This window comes from Choristoneura fumiferana, chromosome 29 (assembly GCF_025370935.1).
Source record: "Choristoneura fumiferana chromosome 29, NRCan_CFum_1, whole genome shotgun sequence".
Taxonomy (NCBI): domain Eukaryota; kingdom Metazoa; phylum Arthropoda; class Insecta; order Lepidoptera; family Tortricidae; genus Choristoneura; species Choristoneura fumiferana.
This window is the reverse complement of record NC_133500.1, coordinates 10,891,030-10,908,025: the sequence shown is the minus strand read 5'-3', so window position 1 is coordinate 10,908,025 and position 16,996 is coordinate 10,891,030. Positions and strand designations below refer to the sequence as shown.

The following is a 16,996-nucleotide window of genomic DNA, read 5'->3' as shown; positions in this document are numbered from 1 at the left end:
TACAAGTTTCTTAAAGAAATAATTTAAGAATATTTAATGTACCTACACATTTTATAAAAAGAAACTGTTAAAACAGCTTATAGTAAAGTGACTAAAGTTTATGTACTGTAACTAACTAATTTTTATAATGGAATCCGAGCCAGTCATATAGAAATCTATATTTAAAATATTAAAAATCTTTACGAAACATTGTCTTAGTACCTGTTATATTTAGTCTTGTATAATTTGTAATATGTTTATTTATTGTTTTTCTTAAATATCTCATTTTTTTTAACGCACCGTAGTCGACAATTTTCATTGCTTTATTAAACCTTTTCTTTTTTATATTGTTCTTATTAAGCCATAAATTAGTTATCTGATAGAAATAAGATTATTGTAACCGCCAATTTGTAAATAAACATTTGTATACAAAACAACATATTTTGGTTTGACTTGCTGCCAAAAACTTCTTGAAACCATAAGGTTGCGTTTACACCAGACATAAGATACCTATACAAATTCCTTGCAACACACATCCTCGTATCCCTGATGGAAACAGCCTAACCAGTTTCTATAGTGAGGTTTTATTTCAAAAGATATTTATCTATAGGCATTTGCAAAGAGTATTATAGTACATGACAAGTACCTTGCTACTACCTATGGCATTGGTGACGGCCATCCGTCAAAAATATGGATGTAAGATTTAGGAAATATCTCAGGGAAATATTTCAAATCATTAGCATTTGACCACATGAACAAAGCAAGATGACATTAGTATTTTTAAGGAAGGTAAGTTTGATAATAATTTATTAAGAAATATTAAGAAAATACAAAATATCCATAGGACTATAACTACTATTGAACTAAAATAACTAAAAATAAAACTTTAATTAAAAAAGAGAGCGCCTCTTGGCATGGTGCCCATCACGCAGACAGCATTCCCGCGTTGAACTGCGATTGAGATTCTTTGCGCGAGAAAGCTGCCGGCGCGAGGGTTGCCTGTTGCCTCCCTTAACCTATTGCTGAGCTCCCTGTGTAGCTCCAGCGCACCCTAGTTTGATAATTGTTTGAGTTTCAGACATGACTGAAGAATTTATTTGCGGAGGTCCATTCAATGAACTAAAAGAAATCATAAACTTTTTGTGAATTATCTATCTTATTCTATCTTCTAACGAAATAAAAAAAAAAGAACCGCCGAACAGCTATTTAATAAAATAAATTCCGCAAAGGGGCTTCTAATTGGGATTGAGTCCAAAGTTAGGTAGGTAGTCTAGAGTGACTCAACCAAGACAGAGCAGCTTACTCTCAAGAAGAGAGCCGTGGGTTCAGGACCTGGCTCACACCTTCCGAGATTCTCGGAATTTGTGTGCGAAATTACATTTGAAATTTACGGAACCATTAAGGTATTTTGGGAACTAGTGCCCGGCCCGAGCTCTCTCATGCTGAGAGTAGGCATGCGTCTTGAAGCGGGGACGTATATACGCTGAGACGGTGATGATTCAGTAGCTTTCTGAATGTGTTATTAATTTTTGAGCCACCCATGATTTTGAATGGATCTAGACGGTGAATCTTTAAGTTACTCATACCTAGTGCCATCCACGAAGACGCGTGATTTTGTCAAAATTAGCCATTAATGTCATTGTAATAAGAACCACGGCACGCGTCATCGTGGATGACCTATAGCATAGTTCTAGATCACTAGACTCATTGTTCCTTTTTAGCTTTTTGTAAGGCAGTCAGGGTTTTTTTTATTATTGATTTAATTCTTACCGTTGAAACTCAAGGACCCTTATTTTCTTTTGACTAGTATATGCAAATATTTACCAACCTTATCTACAACATTACCTATTACTGCATACCTTTGAGGGCCATATTTTTGCCGCACGGTATTATTTGGGTCAATCAACTATTTTACCGACACTTTGGGCGTCTCTTGCGTTACCAAAATTGTCTCTGGCGTTACCAAAAAATCGTACTTCCAACGGGTTCACGGTTTAATAGGTTGAACTTGCGTAGGATGGCATGTATTTATGTACACCATCTATAAATTACAGAAAAAACCATGTTTACTTACAAAAATCTGCAATTGTTTGAAAAATGTCGCGGACAGATTAGTGTCGGTAAAAAAGTTGATTGGCCCATTTACGTGTGTACGTTATGTAGTCAAAAGGATTCAACAATTGTATAATAAGATCTAGCTTAACAAGATGGAGCGACGACTTGGTTAAGATCGCGGGATCGCGGTGGATGCGGAAAGCACAAGACCGGTCTGAGTGGAGAGCCTCGGGGGAGGCCTATGTCCAGCAGTGGACGTCTTTCGGCTGACATGATGATGATGATCTAGCTTTATTTTTCCTTCACTTTGTTTAGATCTCCAAGATATTCTCCCTGTGGAATCGGACAAGGAAAGAACTATTTTTAATCGCAGCATTGATAGTCCTGGTCTTTTATTACTCTTTCCTAAATAGCTCTATAAATATTGGACCTACTAAGAGGTAAGTATATAGATTAGATCAGTGTTTTTCAAACTGCATGTGGATCGCGACCCCGTGTGGGTCGCGGATGCCCCTTAAGGGGTCGCGGTTATCTTTAAAATCATTTTTAATAAAAGCTTTCTTTGCTGACTGTACTTTTTGTTGACTGGACTTGTATTGTCACCCAAACTACATTTATGCCACCCATTACACCATACACCATTTAGGCCGGACTACCAGGATGTCACTACCAGATTATTGTATTGTCACGCAAGTTACATAAGTATACCAAATTTCAAGTCAATCCAAGTACTGGAAGTTGGTCGAATTTAACTTGCAAGATTTGATTACAGACAGACAGACAACGGGACAGGTGAAACTAATTAAAAGCTTGTAATACTGTCACGGTTATTGTGTATGATTATTCAATGTTCGTATTATCAACGTCGGATAATACAAATAACTGTAAGTGGAGGTAGGCACGGGTTTGAAATATTTATCAAACTAAGGGGAGTCGCGTCCTGAAAAAGTTTGAGAAACACTGGATTAGATAAAGGTAAAGGTGCTCTAGAATACCGCTTAATTGAGCATTTGAACTGTGTTTACGTTTGCCAGCAATAAGCATGCTAGTTTTAAGTATCAACAAAGTATTTGACTAAGTGCAGAGAACCTGACTACGAAGCTTGAGGTCCCGGGTTCGATTCCCGGCCGGGGTAGATATTTGTATGAATAATACGAATTCGTCTTGGATGTTTAATATGTATTTAAGTATGTATTTATCTATATAAGTACGTTTATCCATTGCCTACTCGTAGCATGCATAGTCCAAAATTGAAAATACAAACTGAAATATAGATGCACAGAAAAACCAGAAAAATAAGACCAGCACTGGGAATCGAACCCAGGTCCTCGGTATTCCGTACCGCGTGCTATGCCGCTACACCACTGCTGCAACCACTGCTGCTGCTGCTGCTGCTGGTCTGCTGGTTGTTGACCAGCAGTGGTGTAGCGGCATAGCACGCGGTACGGAATACCGAGGACCTGGGTTCGATTCCCAGTGCTGGTCTTATTTTTCTGGTTTTTCTGTGCATCTATATTTCAGTTTGTATTTTCAATTTAGGTTTTACGGGATGACCGTAAAAGTAAAAATTTGGAATTTAAGTAAAAAATACAAAAAGATTCCAAAAAACCAATCTTAATTCCATCCAGTCCAAGCTTTTCTTAGTTTGGGATTAGGGCAATTGGTGTCAAGTGTCCCATGATATTTATTTTATTTATTATTTTTTATTTATTTTCGTGATCAACAAAGTCAAAGGCTTTTGTCTTGTACATATAGATGGCGGATACCGGCAACCTCCTATCCATATTCGTGAGTACTACCCCTACTATCCCTGCTAATATTATAAATGTGAAAGTAATTCTGTCTGTTAACTTTTCACGCGTCAACCGCTGAACCGATTTAGATGAAATTCTGTATAGAATTACTTTGTTGGAGTCCCAAGGAAGGATATAGGCTACTTTTTATCCTGAAAAAATGCTTGATACCCGTACGATAGCGATGAGTGATAAACGAAGTCGCGGGCAATAACTAGTTCTTCATAAAATCGAAAAATGCCATATTGATGGACTTGTTTTTACGGAATCTCATCTATTCCTTGGCGAATAAGTTATTTCGTTCGAAGTAATCATAAAGACGAGTGTAAACTCTCTCCCTCGCTTTCTCTCTTTCTCTACGACTTTTGAGATGACCGGTATGGTATCAATGCAATAAAATTATATATTTTTTTTATTTCAAACTTAACTGTCTCTTTTGTGTATTGGTTTGATTAATCTCAGTTTTTGTATTTTTTTATTGTTCTGTACCTAAAGGGTAAAAACGGGACCATATTACTTACTAAAACTCCGCTGTCCGTCCATCCGTCTGTTACCAGGCTGTATCTCATAAACCGTGATAGCTAGACAGTTGAAACTTTCACAAATTATGTATTTCCGTTACCGCTATAACGACAAATATTAAAAACAGAATAAAATAAATATTTAAGGGGGGCTCCCATACAACAAACGTGATTTTTTTGCTAATGTCAAATGTTGTACAGATAATGGTACGGAAGCCATCGTGCGCGAGTCCGACTCGCACTTGACTGGTTTTTTTTTATTATTTTATTTAAGTATTTATTTATTTTCCGATAAAAAATTACGGAATCCCAGCACTACATTGTACCACGACTTTATACGGCAATAAAATTAAGTGTCTTTGCATTGCAGGATCTTAGACGAACTGTCATACGTACGTCCGCACATAGTAAACAGTGGGATATGCGCGCTCCCCAAGTTGAACCCGTTCGCAAAGTCAGTCACTCAATACGAACCTGGGCCGGTGTTCGCCAGGTGTGGCAGGATGGACTGGGTGAGATGCTATGTGAGTATTTATTCAACAATACTTATACTATACTGTACTGTGCTCTGCTGTGCCGTGCTGTGCTGTACTAGGCTGTGCTGTACTAGGCTGTGCTGTGCTGTACTGTACTGTGCTGTGCTGTACTGTACTGTACTTTACTGTACTGTACTGTAATATACAATGACTTTCTATTGTGCAGTCGGTGCTCTTAAGTATCCACTTCACTTTCACATTTCGTTTAATTTCGTTAACGGATGTCAGTACCTACCTACTTATCACAGAAATCGCAATTTCTAACTTCGTATTATCAGTTCGTGATAAATATTGAGCTATGGAGTGCCATGTTTGGAGTTTCTTTCCGTGATGGAATATGGAATCCGGAACAAGGGAATTCATCGAAGAATTAAAGTCAACGACATGACTATAAAAATATGCAAGTTGAACTGGCAATTTGGCGGGGCACATCGCTTGAGGAACAGATATCATTGGGGGATAAGAAGAGTCCTCGAGTGGCGACCACGAACTAGAAGACGAAGCGTTGGCAGGCCTCCCACCAGGTGGACTGACGACATCGTGAGAGTTGCGGGCAACCGTTAATGAGGGCTACCGTTTTTTGTCTCACTAGATGGCGCACTGTTGCGTGAGGTTTTTAAGTGTGGCTGCGGGCGTGAAAACCACAAAAACAGCAAGTTGAACTTAATTTCAGATATTGACAGATTCTAATTATCGTGGCGACCAAAAACTAGAGTTGCGGAGACCACAACTACGACTATTGCGGGCCGTTATTGCAAGTGGCGAGTTGTCATTCACTGTGGCGTTCTAAGGGCTGTGTTCAGCAGTGGACGTCTTCCGGCTGATGATGATGATGATGTTGGGTCAGATATTTGTGCTGGTGACTGTACCACGATACTATATTTCTTTTATTTTAATAAATGTCTCCGTATACTTAATTTTTTGTGTCCCATGATATTTAATTATTGACTCTTTTCTAGAACTCGAAATGCCATCTGATCGAGGAAGTCCTAGAGAATTTTGCATCCCTTACTTGTGAATTTAGAGATATTCTGCCAAGCAGTGATAAGAATAATTTAACCCTCGGTACAGCCAGTATCATCAGGGAAAATGAAAGTTATAGCCCGAACCAGAGTGACCTTATCAAGGTTTCCTGTAAAGGAATCAACATAACAGAGTAAGCGATATTTTCTTTTTAATTTTACCAATTCGGAAAGACTCGAGTCATTAACTTCACCGCCACGAAACAAACGAAGTGACGTGCTCTGTACGCCACAGAAAAACCAGCGACAAATTAACTTGTTTTTAAAATTGCAGAAGGATTAATTTCGAGTTGAATGTTGGTCATATACCTATAGATGACCGTGGCGTGTGAGGCATTTCATTGGCTGTCACGAATAGATGACTTTGGCGGTGAAGAGGTGAAGTCCGAGATAGTACCTAAAGCCTTTCAAGTTCTTTCTAGAGTTGGGTTGACGGAGGCTTACAAAAACCTATTCATTTTAATAAGCTTAGTCTAAAAAGGGTGTAAAGCTCTAAACAGACTCAAGCTTTTTCAAAGGCTATGTTTATTTAAGGTCTTGGATCTAAAAAAATAATGTCAATTTCGACCGTAACGGGTCAATAATGCACTCGAGACCATTATTCCATGCACCCGACTAATCAGCACCAGGGACCATGTTCCATGCACCTAACTAATCAGCATCCGAGACCATATTTCATGTCAAAAATGGTACCCTTTTCTTTTATATCTTCCATATAACTTCCTTTGTTCCCAGTTTAGCTCCAATTCCATCCATCCATTCCATCTTATTTAAATGGTTCACGTCGTTAATTCCAGTGGAAAACTGGTGAAATGGTCTGGCAACGTGATGGCTCTCCGGCCCGTCCCCACTCCGCCAGCTAAGAAAGGTTCCATCAACGTCCAGATCATTGCCTTCGATACGCTATCCGCCAACGGCTTCCGACGACTTATGCCAAACAGCTGGATCGAGCTGAGGACAACTCTGAGGGCTACCGTGATGAAAGGGTACAGCTCCAAAGTCCGGGATCAATTAGGGCTCTTATAGATCTACACATAACCATAATGCGAAGTAGTGTCGTGAATTTTTTCGTTGTTCTTTGATTTTCACGACACGACGTCACGTGGTCATTTCCAGAATAGGTCATTTCAAGAAATGGTCATTTCAAGAATTGGTAATTTCAAGAAGTGGTAATGTTAAGAAATGGTCATTTCTAGAATTGGTATTGGTAATTTGAAGAAGTGGTAATTTTAAGAAATGATCATTTTAAAAGTTGGTACGTGTTATCGAGATGTGGTGATATCAAAAAGTGGTCCTTTTTACCCGACTGTGAAGAAAGAGGGTTATGTGTTTGACCCGTATGTACAGCTGTGTGCAAAACAATAGCAGTAAAGGCAAAAATTACACATAAATTATGTAAATATGATTTTAAATAGAATAGGTGCTCTGACCATCTTGCTCGCTAATCCTCTCGTGAAGCAGCAGTGCTTGCACTGTTGTGTTTCGGCGTGGAGAGTAAGACAGCCGGTGAAATTACTGGCACTTGAGGTATCCCATCTTAGGCCTCTAGGTTGGCAACGCATCTGCAATACCTTTGGTGTTGCAGATGTTTATGGGCGGTGGTGATCTCTTACCATCAGGAGACCCACTTGCTCGTTTGCCATCCAGTCAAATAAAAAATGAAAAAATGAAATGAAAATGACCAGACTATTCAATATCTGAAAATACTAAATCGAATGAAACTTCCTAAAAATTGCACAAAGCTTTGACGTAAACAAAGAAAGATTTCTCGTTGTGGTCCTAAACCGCAAAAAGGGAGACAGATGCATAGTTATCGAAATAAGGGACACGAGATGGGACCGGGTCTCTCATTTTACTACCAACCACAGTTTTTAGTAATACTTTTTTTTTAGCTACAGCACTATTGGTGACGGTATGGCTTCTGCCTTGCTACCTATCCTCACCGGCAAGACAGAGATTGAACTGTTAAATGAGAAGAACGAGAACTCGCATATATTTGATAGAGTGCAGTTTCTGTACCGCAAATTAAAGGAGCTCGGGCAAGTGATATAATTTGATACTAGATTTTACCCGACTTCACACGCGTAAACAATTTGAATTGGTAGTCTCATTGAAATTCCTATACCCAATACCGTCCCAACCCAACTCGACATACTTACCCAATAAGTCATCGACATAGCTCACCGGATAAGCAAACTGAAGTGGCAGTGGGCCGGCCATATCAGCCGAAGCATTGGTTCCTAGAAGTTATGGAAACCCTATTGATATGGATATTCAGTAAATTATCATAAAAACACCCGTAGTGCCTTAGTCCATCAGCAAGACACCTAATAGAATAAAAGAAATTCATCATCATCATGTCAGCCGAAAGACGTCCACTGCTGGACATAAGCCTCCCCCAAGGCTCTCCACTCAGACCGGTCTTGTGCTTTTCGGATCCACCGCGATCCCGCGATCTTAACCAGGTCGTCGCTCCATCTTGTTGGAGGCATACCGACAACTCGTCTCCCGGGCCGCGGACGCCATTCAAGAACCTTTTGACCCCATCGGCCATCAGTCCTGCGAGCAATGTGCCCCGCCCACTGCCACTTCAGTTTCGCAATTCTTCGGGCTATGTCAGTAACCTTAGTTCTACTGCGGATATCGTAATTTCTGCTTCTATCCCGCATATATCCATAGCCCTTTGAGCCCTTTGAATAAAAGAAATTGCTCTTTGGCTTTCAGGTACCGTACAGCGTTCTTCGAGGATATACCTTTTAAAGGTACCTTTCTGGACCGGTTCAGCTCCAATTATCAAATAGCAGATCACCATTTTCACAAGTCTTTCCTAGAAGATGGTTCTGACGTGAAGAGATACTGTATAGGTGGCACATCTGAGATTAGGCTGATATTTAACATCACGAATCAGGTCAGCATCAAAACAAGGTGTCAAGAAATTTATAAGAAATAAAAGTGGACAGACTCCAAAAAAACTACCAGTTTAAGGCTGAGTTTTCATCGACCAACTTCTAGTAGTGAGATTAACTTGAAATTTGGTATACTTATGTAAATTGCGTGATAATACAATAACCTGGTAGTGGTAGTGGCATTCTGGTAGTCCGGCCAGGAACGTCTCCACAGGACGGAACTCTTCAATGGTTAATGGCATCGACTTGAAATTTAATACGCAAATGTAGTTTGGGTGACAATACAAGTACAGTCAACAAAAAGTACTACTAAAAATATTTTTTTACCAAAATCTTATTTTGTATACTACTAAACTTATTTTGTAGCCGTTTTTTGCTGCGCAAATCAAATTAAGCTTTCTATTCATCATCATCATCAACCAAAAAAAAAGACCTGCCGTTTCTTGCGGCGCATTCTTCTTGGCAGAGCTTTACGCGCGAGGATTTATGACAAAGTTATTGCGCCTATTTCTGAATTGATTTTGATTTTATCATCATCCCAGCCTATATACGTCCCACTGCAGGGCACAGGCCTCCCCTCAGAATAAGAGGTCTTGGGCAGTAGTTCCCACGCGAGCCCAGTGCGGATCGGAAACTTCACACACACCATTGAATTGCTTCGCAGGTTTGTGCAGGTTTCCTCACGATGTTTTCCTTCACCGTAAAGCTCGTGGTAAATTTCAAATATAATTCCGCACATGAATTTCGAAAAACTCAGAGATGCGAGCCGGGGTTTGAACCCACGAACCTCTGCTTGAGAGGCCATAGGTCAGACCACTCTGCCACCACGGCTACAAGCGTTTCTACTGTTTCACACAAACACTTTCCTCGCAACGCAGCTTTGCTTTCTTGTGAAAACACAGCCCAACTCACCTTGGTTGATGCACGTTTTTGAATTCGCATGTAACAGTTCATGGATCTGGACGGGAATCGGTTTGGTTTTACGTACGTGGCGGACGTCACAGCTCATGACTTCAGCATGGTGCAAACTGCTGATGTCGAGCTGGAAAAGCTGCTGCTGGATTTCCAAAGGCAGAGGGAAGACACGCTGCTGGTTATAGTGAGCGACCATGGACCCAGGTGAGTGATCCTGATCATAGAACCTATTAGTATACAAGGTGTTAATTAAATAACTGAAAACCAGAAAGTTAGTTTGCTCAGAATCGAGAGTAGATTCGATTACAGTATGTTTTAAATCAGGTTGTGTTTGTGTTATTAAATCCCCTTTTTATTGTGCCGAGTCTAAAAGTTACAAATATTTCGATAGTTTAATACCTACTGGCCGTTTTGCTGTCAATGTGTGATTTTCTTCTAAAAACGTCAAAGCGGAACTGACAATTACATAGTATGAGTGTAGAGTTAGAAATTAAGTAGAATTACTGACTTAGCAAAACACACGAATATCTTTTAAAATAATGCAGACATTTAAAAATAAATGCAATAAACTAACTTAAAATGAAAAAATATTTTTGGGGTGTTTGAGGTTTTCAGTTATTTAATTAACGACACTAACACGCACTACACTTAGATAACGACGACTAGAGACGACGACGACGATTAGAGACACTAGTGCGTCGCTATCATCTTAGCTCTGTGGCCATAAAACCACGTTTCGAACCTCTCGCTCCCGCTTGGGAGGTTATCGGATCTCTCGCTCGCACTTTGCAACGGCTTGCGAACGTAACAAAAGACGGTCGCATTGCCTACCAGTGGCCGGGAAAGTTGCATGAAATCTCTTTGCAGGCCGTTAAGCGACCGCGCGCAGGCAGCCAAGCCGCAGTTTCCGGCCTACTATTTGTAACACAACGTCAATATTTCATGGCATGTTTGAGAAAAAGCTAGTTTACCCCGCAGGACGCGTGTGCGAGACACTTGGCAGGGCAAACTCGAGGAGCGCCTGCCGCTCTTGGTGCTAATGTTGCCACGTAACCTGATGCTGAAGCGGCACCACGCAGCGAAGGCTCTCGCAGACAACTCCGACACAATCACCACGCCGTATGATCTCCATGCCACGCTGGCTGACGTCTTGGGAATACGTGAGGAAGGGATGAAGAGAGGGTTGACTTTGTTAGAATCGGTGAGTTTTCTGTTTTCTGCTACGATTAGACAGGATATGATATGATATGATGTGATGTGATGTGATGTGATGTGATGTGATGTGATGTGATGTGATATGATATGATATGATATGATATGATATGATATGATATGATATGATATGATATGATATATGATATGATACGATATGATAATATATGATATGATATGATATGATATGATATGATATGATATATGATATGATATGATATGTGATATGATATGATATGATATGATATGATATTATATGATATGATATGATATGATACGAAACGATACGCTGAGTGGAGACCATTTCGGCTTCACATCATTATTTGTTTGTTCTTGTATTCTTTATAATTTTGTAAATGTTTTCTCTTTTTTTTTGTCATATGATGTGATGTGATACGAAATGATAAATGATATGACGTGACGTTACGAGATGCGACAAGACATGACATGACCTGGAGGCGAACCATCCAGAACGACATACACATACATTGGCCCTGACGCCGTAAATTACACAAAATCGTCCAGAATGATCGTACCTAATAGTATCAGGAACACTGATCCCAAATAGGGAAGAAGCCAGGGGATTGATTGATAGAGGATAAAATTGGCTTCTTCGTTTGGTTTTTTAGATCCCCAAAAACCGGTCGTGCAGCGATGTGGGCGTCGAACCCCATTGGTGCTTCTGTCTTCAGTGGATGAACCTGACTGCATCAGATCCCATGTTCAGAAGAACAGCATACGCCTTAGTTCAGTTTATTAACTCGCTGCTAAAAGAAGTCGGGTAAGTTTTAGATGTAAGGGTTGCGTTTTGTATATAACTGTTATCTGTACTGCTTAGGTACTGTGTTGGTCTGCAATAAAGAGTTATTGTATGTAATGTATTGTAGCCTTTGCCCGCGGCTTCTCCCGCGTGACATTCGGTTATCAAAATAAAGAAAATAATTTATTTATAACAGCAATGACACATTACACAGGTTAGGAAAAATAGCAATAAGAAGTGTTATCGCGCGCTGTTCCCTCGAGAACTGTGCGTTTTTCGGGATAAAAAGTAGCCTATGTCACTGTCTGGCCCATAAACTATCTCTGTGCCAAAAATCACGTCGATCCGTCGCTCCGTTTTGACGTGAAAGACGGACAAACACACAGACACACTTTCGCATTTATAATATTTGTATGGATATAGTATGGATTTTAAACAAGTTCAATCGACTCAAAGTATCTATATACTGAAAATTTTATATGTAGGGGTTATCAGAGATGAACAATCGATCTAGCTTGGTCTTATTTCTGAGAAAACGTGAGTTTTCTAATTTTCCCCTGAGGTATGAAAGGGTGTCCAACTTTTTACAAGCATTTATTTAGTTTCTCCTGCCCCCATGTTTGTCATCGAATCTTGCAAATTAAATTTGATCCACTACCCGGTTGCCGATCGAGCTGCAATTTTGCATACATGTGTTAATCGCGTGACAATATGATAATTTGGTAGTGTGACATCCTGGTAGTCCGGCCAGGATCGTCTCCGCAGGACGGAACTCTGCACTGGTTAATGGCATCGACTTGAAATTTGGTGAAATCAACAAAACAATACAGTCAACCAAAAGTAGGCACAGATAGCAAAAATAGCTTGTATGAAAAATGAAATTTCTACCAAAAACTTTTTTCAGATTTAAATGTGCCAGACGAAATGTGTCGAGTATAGAGTGGGTGCGTCAGGACATTCCCAGCGGTGGGCTGATGCCCAACACAGTCAGTTTCAGCCAAGTAAACCCTAATTATCAGATCAGGGTAAGCTTCGCAATTATTTTCAATATTAAGGGGCTGTTTCACCACCTGTCGACTAACTTTAAGTGTTAGATAAAAGTAATGCCGTCTTAGTTTATTCGGACAAAACAGACAGAGACGGCATCACTGATATCCGTCACTTAAAGTTAGTCGATAACTGGTGAAACATGCCCTAAGACATGTAGAGATCACTTTCAAGCTCTAAGACATCCTGTTCTTTTTGTTACCGAAAATTTAAGTTATGTGGTTACAAAAATCGACCACATGCGATTTGGACTTGGCATCGAGGGTTCCGTACAAATTTGTAGGTATTTAAAATATCCTGTGTTAGCAGAGCCCCTCTCCTGAGCAAAATGTGTGCAGTGTGGGCTGGTTTATTGAAGTAAACAGTCAGACATGAAATATTATGATTTTCAGATTTTTCTTATTGATTGTGCTGTGCAGTGTATGTACCTTCTACAAAATTTCAACTTTCTAGGACAGTCAGAAGTGCCCTATAAATTTTTCGGTTGAGGCAATACCATTTTTAATGACTACAATGTATTTTTTGATTGCATTGACTAAGAAATCTGTTTTTTTTTTCACAATTTTAAAGAACTTTAGACCTGAGTAGTAGAGATATCTCCACGCGTTCCCGAGATAAAGGGTCTTGAAAGACAGATGGACGGACGGACAACAAAGCGAACTTATAAGCGTTCCGTTTTTTTCTTTTGAGGTACCTACGGAATCCTAAAAAAGGCATCTCCATATAGATTACTTTTTTGGACATTTTGGAAAACTGTTATTTTTTCTGTTTAATAAACTTACGTATTACCGGTAACTGGTAACACACAATAAATACTTTGATTTGGACTTTGATTATTAGTTTTGGGAATCTACTTATGTTAATTATTCCGCGTGAGAACTACGGCTGCAGCGCTGTCATTCTGAAAAGAAAACCGTGTCTATATTAATTCACATAAATGAATTGTCCTAATTGAAATTGGTATAACGTTATTTCACATAATTATTAATTCGCATAACTGAATACGCATAATGTGGATGGGCATAACGATAAGTTGGCTTAAATTTAATTAGCATAACATTACTTTGTATAATTATTAAACAGTATATAAACAAAATTATTATTGTATAAGTGAACTTCTATGTGAAAATATCTATTATTGGGCTAGGTATTATAAATAAACACCTTACATCGAAGGCTAAGGCGGGAGCGAAGCGTACCTAACCTAACTGAGTCGGTTTTGCCCTGTCCAAGCTAATTCACTCGCTTGATAAAATTATGCGAATTCATTTTTTAACAGTTAAGTAAAGTTATAGTTAATAATGTTCTGCATATTTCAATTATGAGTATTCATTATTATGCTAAATAAGTGTAATTGCTTCTTTATTATTATGCAAGTTCGCTGTTATGCACAATTGTGTTATGCCAAATCTGTTATGCGAATTCATATTAGGATAATTTAATGTTATGCGAAATAAGGGGCACCCAAGAACTCCGTGCCCAGCAGTGGGACGTATATCGCCTTTGATGATGATGATGATGATATTGTTTTTTTTACGAATCGTAGTCTAAATGAAAATTGACATGTTTTTGAGAGATGTTCGTCAAACTTATCTTAAGTACTAATCCTATTAATATTATAAATGTGAAAGTTTGCGAGTGAGTGAGTGAGTGAGTAGTAGTTTGTTACTCCTTCACGCTAAAGCGGTGGACACCTGGAATAAAACATGCTACTTTCAAATCTCGCAACCACAACCTCTGGGCTTAGAGTCATGAACTTGTCATGTTTTTAATGTAACGTCAATGAAAACCACGATTTAATTTTCGGGAATTCACACGGGAATTTTTAAAAATCCCAAAATTTCAATTCAGCTGGACCTAATGATTTGCGTGTGCGAAGCCGCGGGTGAACATAATTAGGTATTTTGATAATTTCCAAATTTAAAATTTTCTCGTTAAAGGTAGTGCTGCGACCAGATAATGCTGTGTACGAAGCTACCATGCTGCATATTGAGAAGGAAGACAGATTGGTCATAAAGGCGGGACACATTTCCAGGATCAACTAGTAAGTCCACATGTGCGTACAATAAAAAATTCAAAAATCATTTTTTTATGGTACCTCCCATAGACGTAAAGTGGGGGTGATTTTTTTTTCTCATTCAACCCTAATCATATAGTGTGGGGTATCGTTGTATAGGGCTTTTAAAACCATTTGGGGGTTGCTAAGACGATTTTTTGATTCAGTGATTCGTTTGCGAAATATTCAACTTTGAAGTGCAAATTTTCATTAATATCAAGCGCCCCCCCCCCCCTCTAAAATCTAAACTGATGCGTGAGAAAATTTGAAAAAAATCAGGATGATAGTAAGTATATCAAACTTACAAGGAAAACTGTAACGGTTAAGTTTGCTTGAAAATTATTAGTACTTTAAAAGTAAATAGCAGCCTAAGGTATAAAATTTACCTAAACTAGGAAGATTCCGTAAAAAATACGAAATCATTAGAAAATTTCATATATATTATAGATATGCTTAAGCCCGCGACTTCGTCTGCGCGGATCTAGGTTATCGCGTGGTGGCGCCCTCTACGGAATAAAAGGTATCCTATGTTGATCCTTGGGGTTCAGAAATATCTATATACAAATTTCATCAAAATTCGGTTCATGGTTTCGACGTGAAAGCGTAACAGACAGACAGACAGACAGACAGACAGACAGACAGAGTTACTTTCGCATTTATAATATTAGTAGGGATAGTAGGGATATGCTGTGCGAAAAAAGTCTTGCTCTATAAATAAAGGGTTAAACTTATCGTTTTTGTTTTTGCAGTGACGAGTACGTACCATTTTGCGTTGCCAAGACGCATCCACATCTCATGCCATTCTGTCGTTGTGAATATTGAAGAATTAATTAGAATTAATCAGAAAATAAAAGCTTCTAATTTATTTTTTATTTTATTTACGCGTTTTGGTACCATCAGCTATATATGTGGTATACCACCCTAAAGTTGATATCCGGTATTATCCGGGCCGGGAAAGAGTGTCTCCCGCACTACTTATACGCGCCCTTAGAAGCGTCAGGGCTTATGCTAGCTGGAGCAGGTGCAGGTACAATCAGCACGCGCCGCACGCAGTTACCACTGCTCATACTATTATTGCTGGTAGTTTAAAAAATGACGTGTAAAAGTGCCCATTGCGGCCTATTTACTGAATAAATGATTTGAATTTGAATTTATTCAATACTAGATGAAAACCCGGCTTCGCCCGGGTAAAATGTAGACTCATAATGATAATAGTATGTAAAAAAAAAAACTCACTCTAAAGACTCGTATTTATCGAAAAAATCTGACGTATATTCCCAGCCTTTATATTACCACAAATACTTTCACAGCTAACCTATGTATCGGTATTTCACCAGTAGACATTTCTCTTAAATCTTATTTTAACCAAATAACTATGATTTTCTGTCTCATAATCAAAGAAATTAGACCTAAGAGGTCATAATGGAGAACAAAATACGAACCTGTGACACCCGTGACGCGTGATGACGTGACACCAACGCCACTTTGACGTGATGACATTGACATGTTTACTTCGCAACGCCATTATATATACTTAGTAATTGGGGATTCAATTTGTAGCATTCGAACATGGCGGATGTAGACGATATCTAATTTTGGTTAGTTGGCTAGTTGAAGTATAATTTTGATAGTGTTTTATGCGGCGATTAACCTTAACAGTGAACAGTGATCACAAAATTCTATATTGCTCTCGTGTCTGACATTTTTTAATGCGCAAGTGGTCTCCGCGTGGTTTCTGGAATTTTGCTATCAAGTTGCAAAAACTACAATCACCGTACAACATGCATAAGAATATATATATCTTTAATTTAACTGACATTGGCCCAAGCCTTATGGCCGCCATTAAGAGGAATAAATAAATAAATACTTAGTAATTTATTCCATTTTTTTTTTAATACTCGATAATCCGAATTTTCCACCTACAAGTTGTCGACTTGGATTGACTAATTTTTTACGCTCTTCAATTTGATGTGCATTTCGTTCGAGTCTACCGTAGACCGGTACGAAATTATTAACCTTTTAACCGCCACAGCCAACTAAAAAATTTTTCTGAAAATCGTTCCATATGCGCCACGAAATGCCTACATGGCCACTATGGCACTTTTTTCAGCTGCTGTGTTTTACCGACCGTGGCGGTCAAAGGGTTAATATAGATTCAATATGAGTCCACCCGCTCCGTGCAAACCGCATCAGC

The 16,996-nt window shown here is 39.0% G+C and overlaps 1 protein-coding gene across 7 annotated transcripts; it reads left to right on the top strand.

Annotated features, from left to right (window-relative positions):
* The first annotated feature begins 657 nt into the window (after nt 1-657).
* Nucleotides 658-15,667, top strand: LOC141444220 (uncharacterized). 7 transcript variants are annotated; one of them, XM_074109696.1, is made up of 14 exons: nt 658-768; nt 2,350-2,474; nt 3,790-3,822; nt 4,719-4,872; nt 5,844-6,040; nt 6,704-6,892; nt 7,805-7,945; nt 8,631-8,814; nt 9,762-9,931; nt 10,706-10,928; nt 11,569-11,720; nt 12,604-12,724; nt 14,687-14,790; nt 15,552-15,667. In XM_074109696.1, the coding sequence occupies exons 1-14, from the start codon at nt 745-747 to the stop codon at nt 15,622-15,624; spliced, it is 1,890 nt and encodes a 629-aa protein (XP_073965797.1). In that variant the 5' UTR covers nt 658-744; the 3' UTR covers nt 15,625-15,667. The 7 variants fall into 7 exon arrangements, with proteins under 7 accessions (XP_073965797.1, XP_073965800.1, XP_073965801.1 ...); XM_074109699.1 differs by having other exon boundaries at nt 7,799-7,945; nt 14,691-14,790; XM_074109700.1 differs by having other exon boundaries at nt 7,799-7,945; nt 14,691-14,802.
* Nucleotides 15,668-16,996: the final 1,329 nt, after the last annotated feature.

Excerpts from the sequence above, each read along its gene's own strand:
- LOC141444220 (XM_074109695.1), top strand. The coding sequence starts at position 745 with ATGACATTAGTATTTTTAAGGAAG. Across the intron at positions 6,893-7,798 it reads AGGGCTACCGTGATGAAAGG|CTACAGCACTATTGGTGACG; the intron begins GTACAGCTCCAA and ends CTTTTTTTTTAG. Across the intron at positions 8,815-9,761 it reads TATTTAACATCACGAATCAG|TTCATGGATCTGGACGGGAA; the intron begins GTCAGCATCAAA and ends CGCATGTAACAG.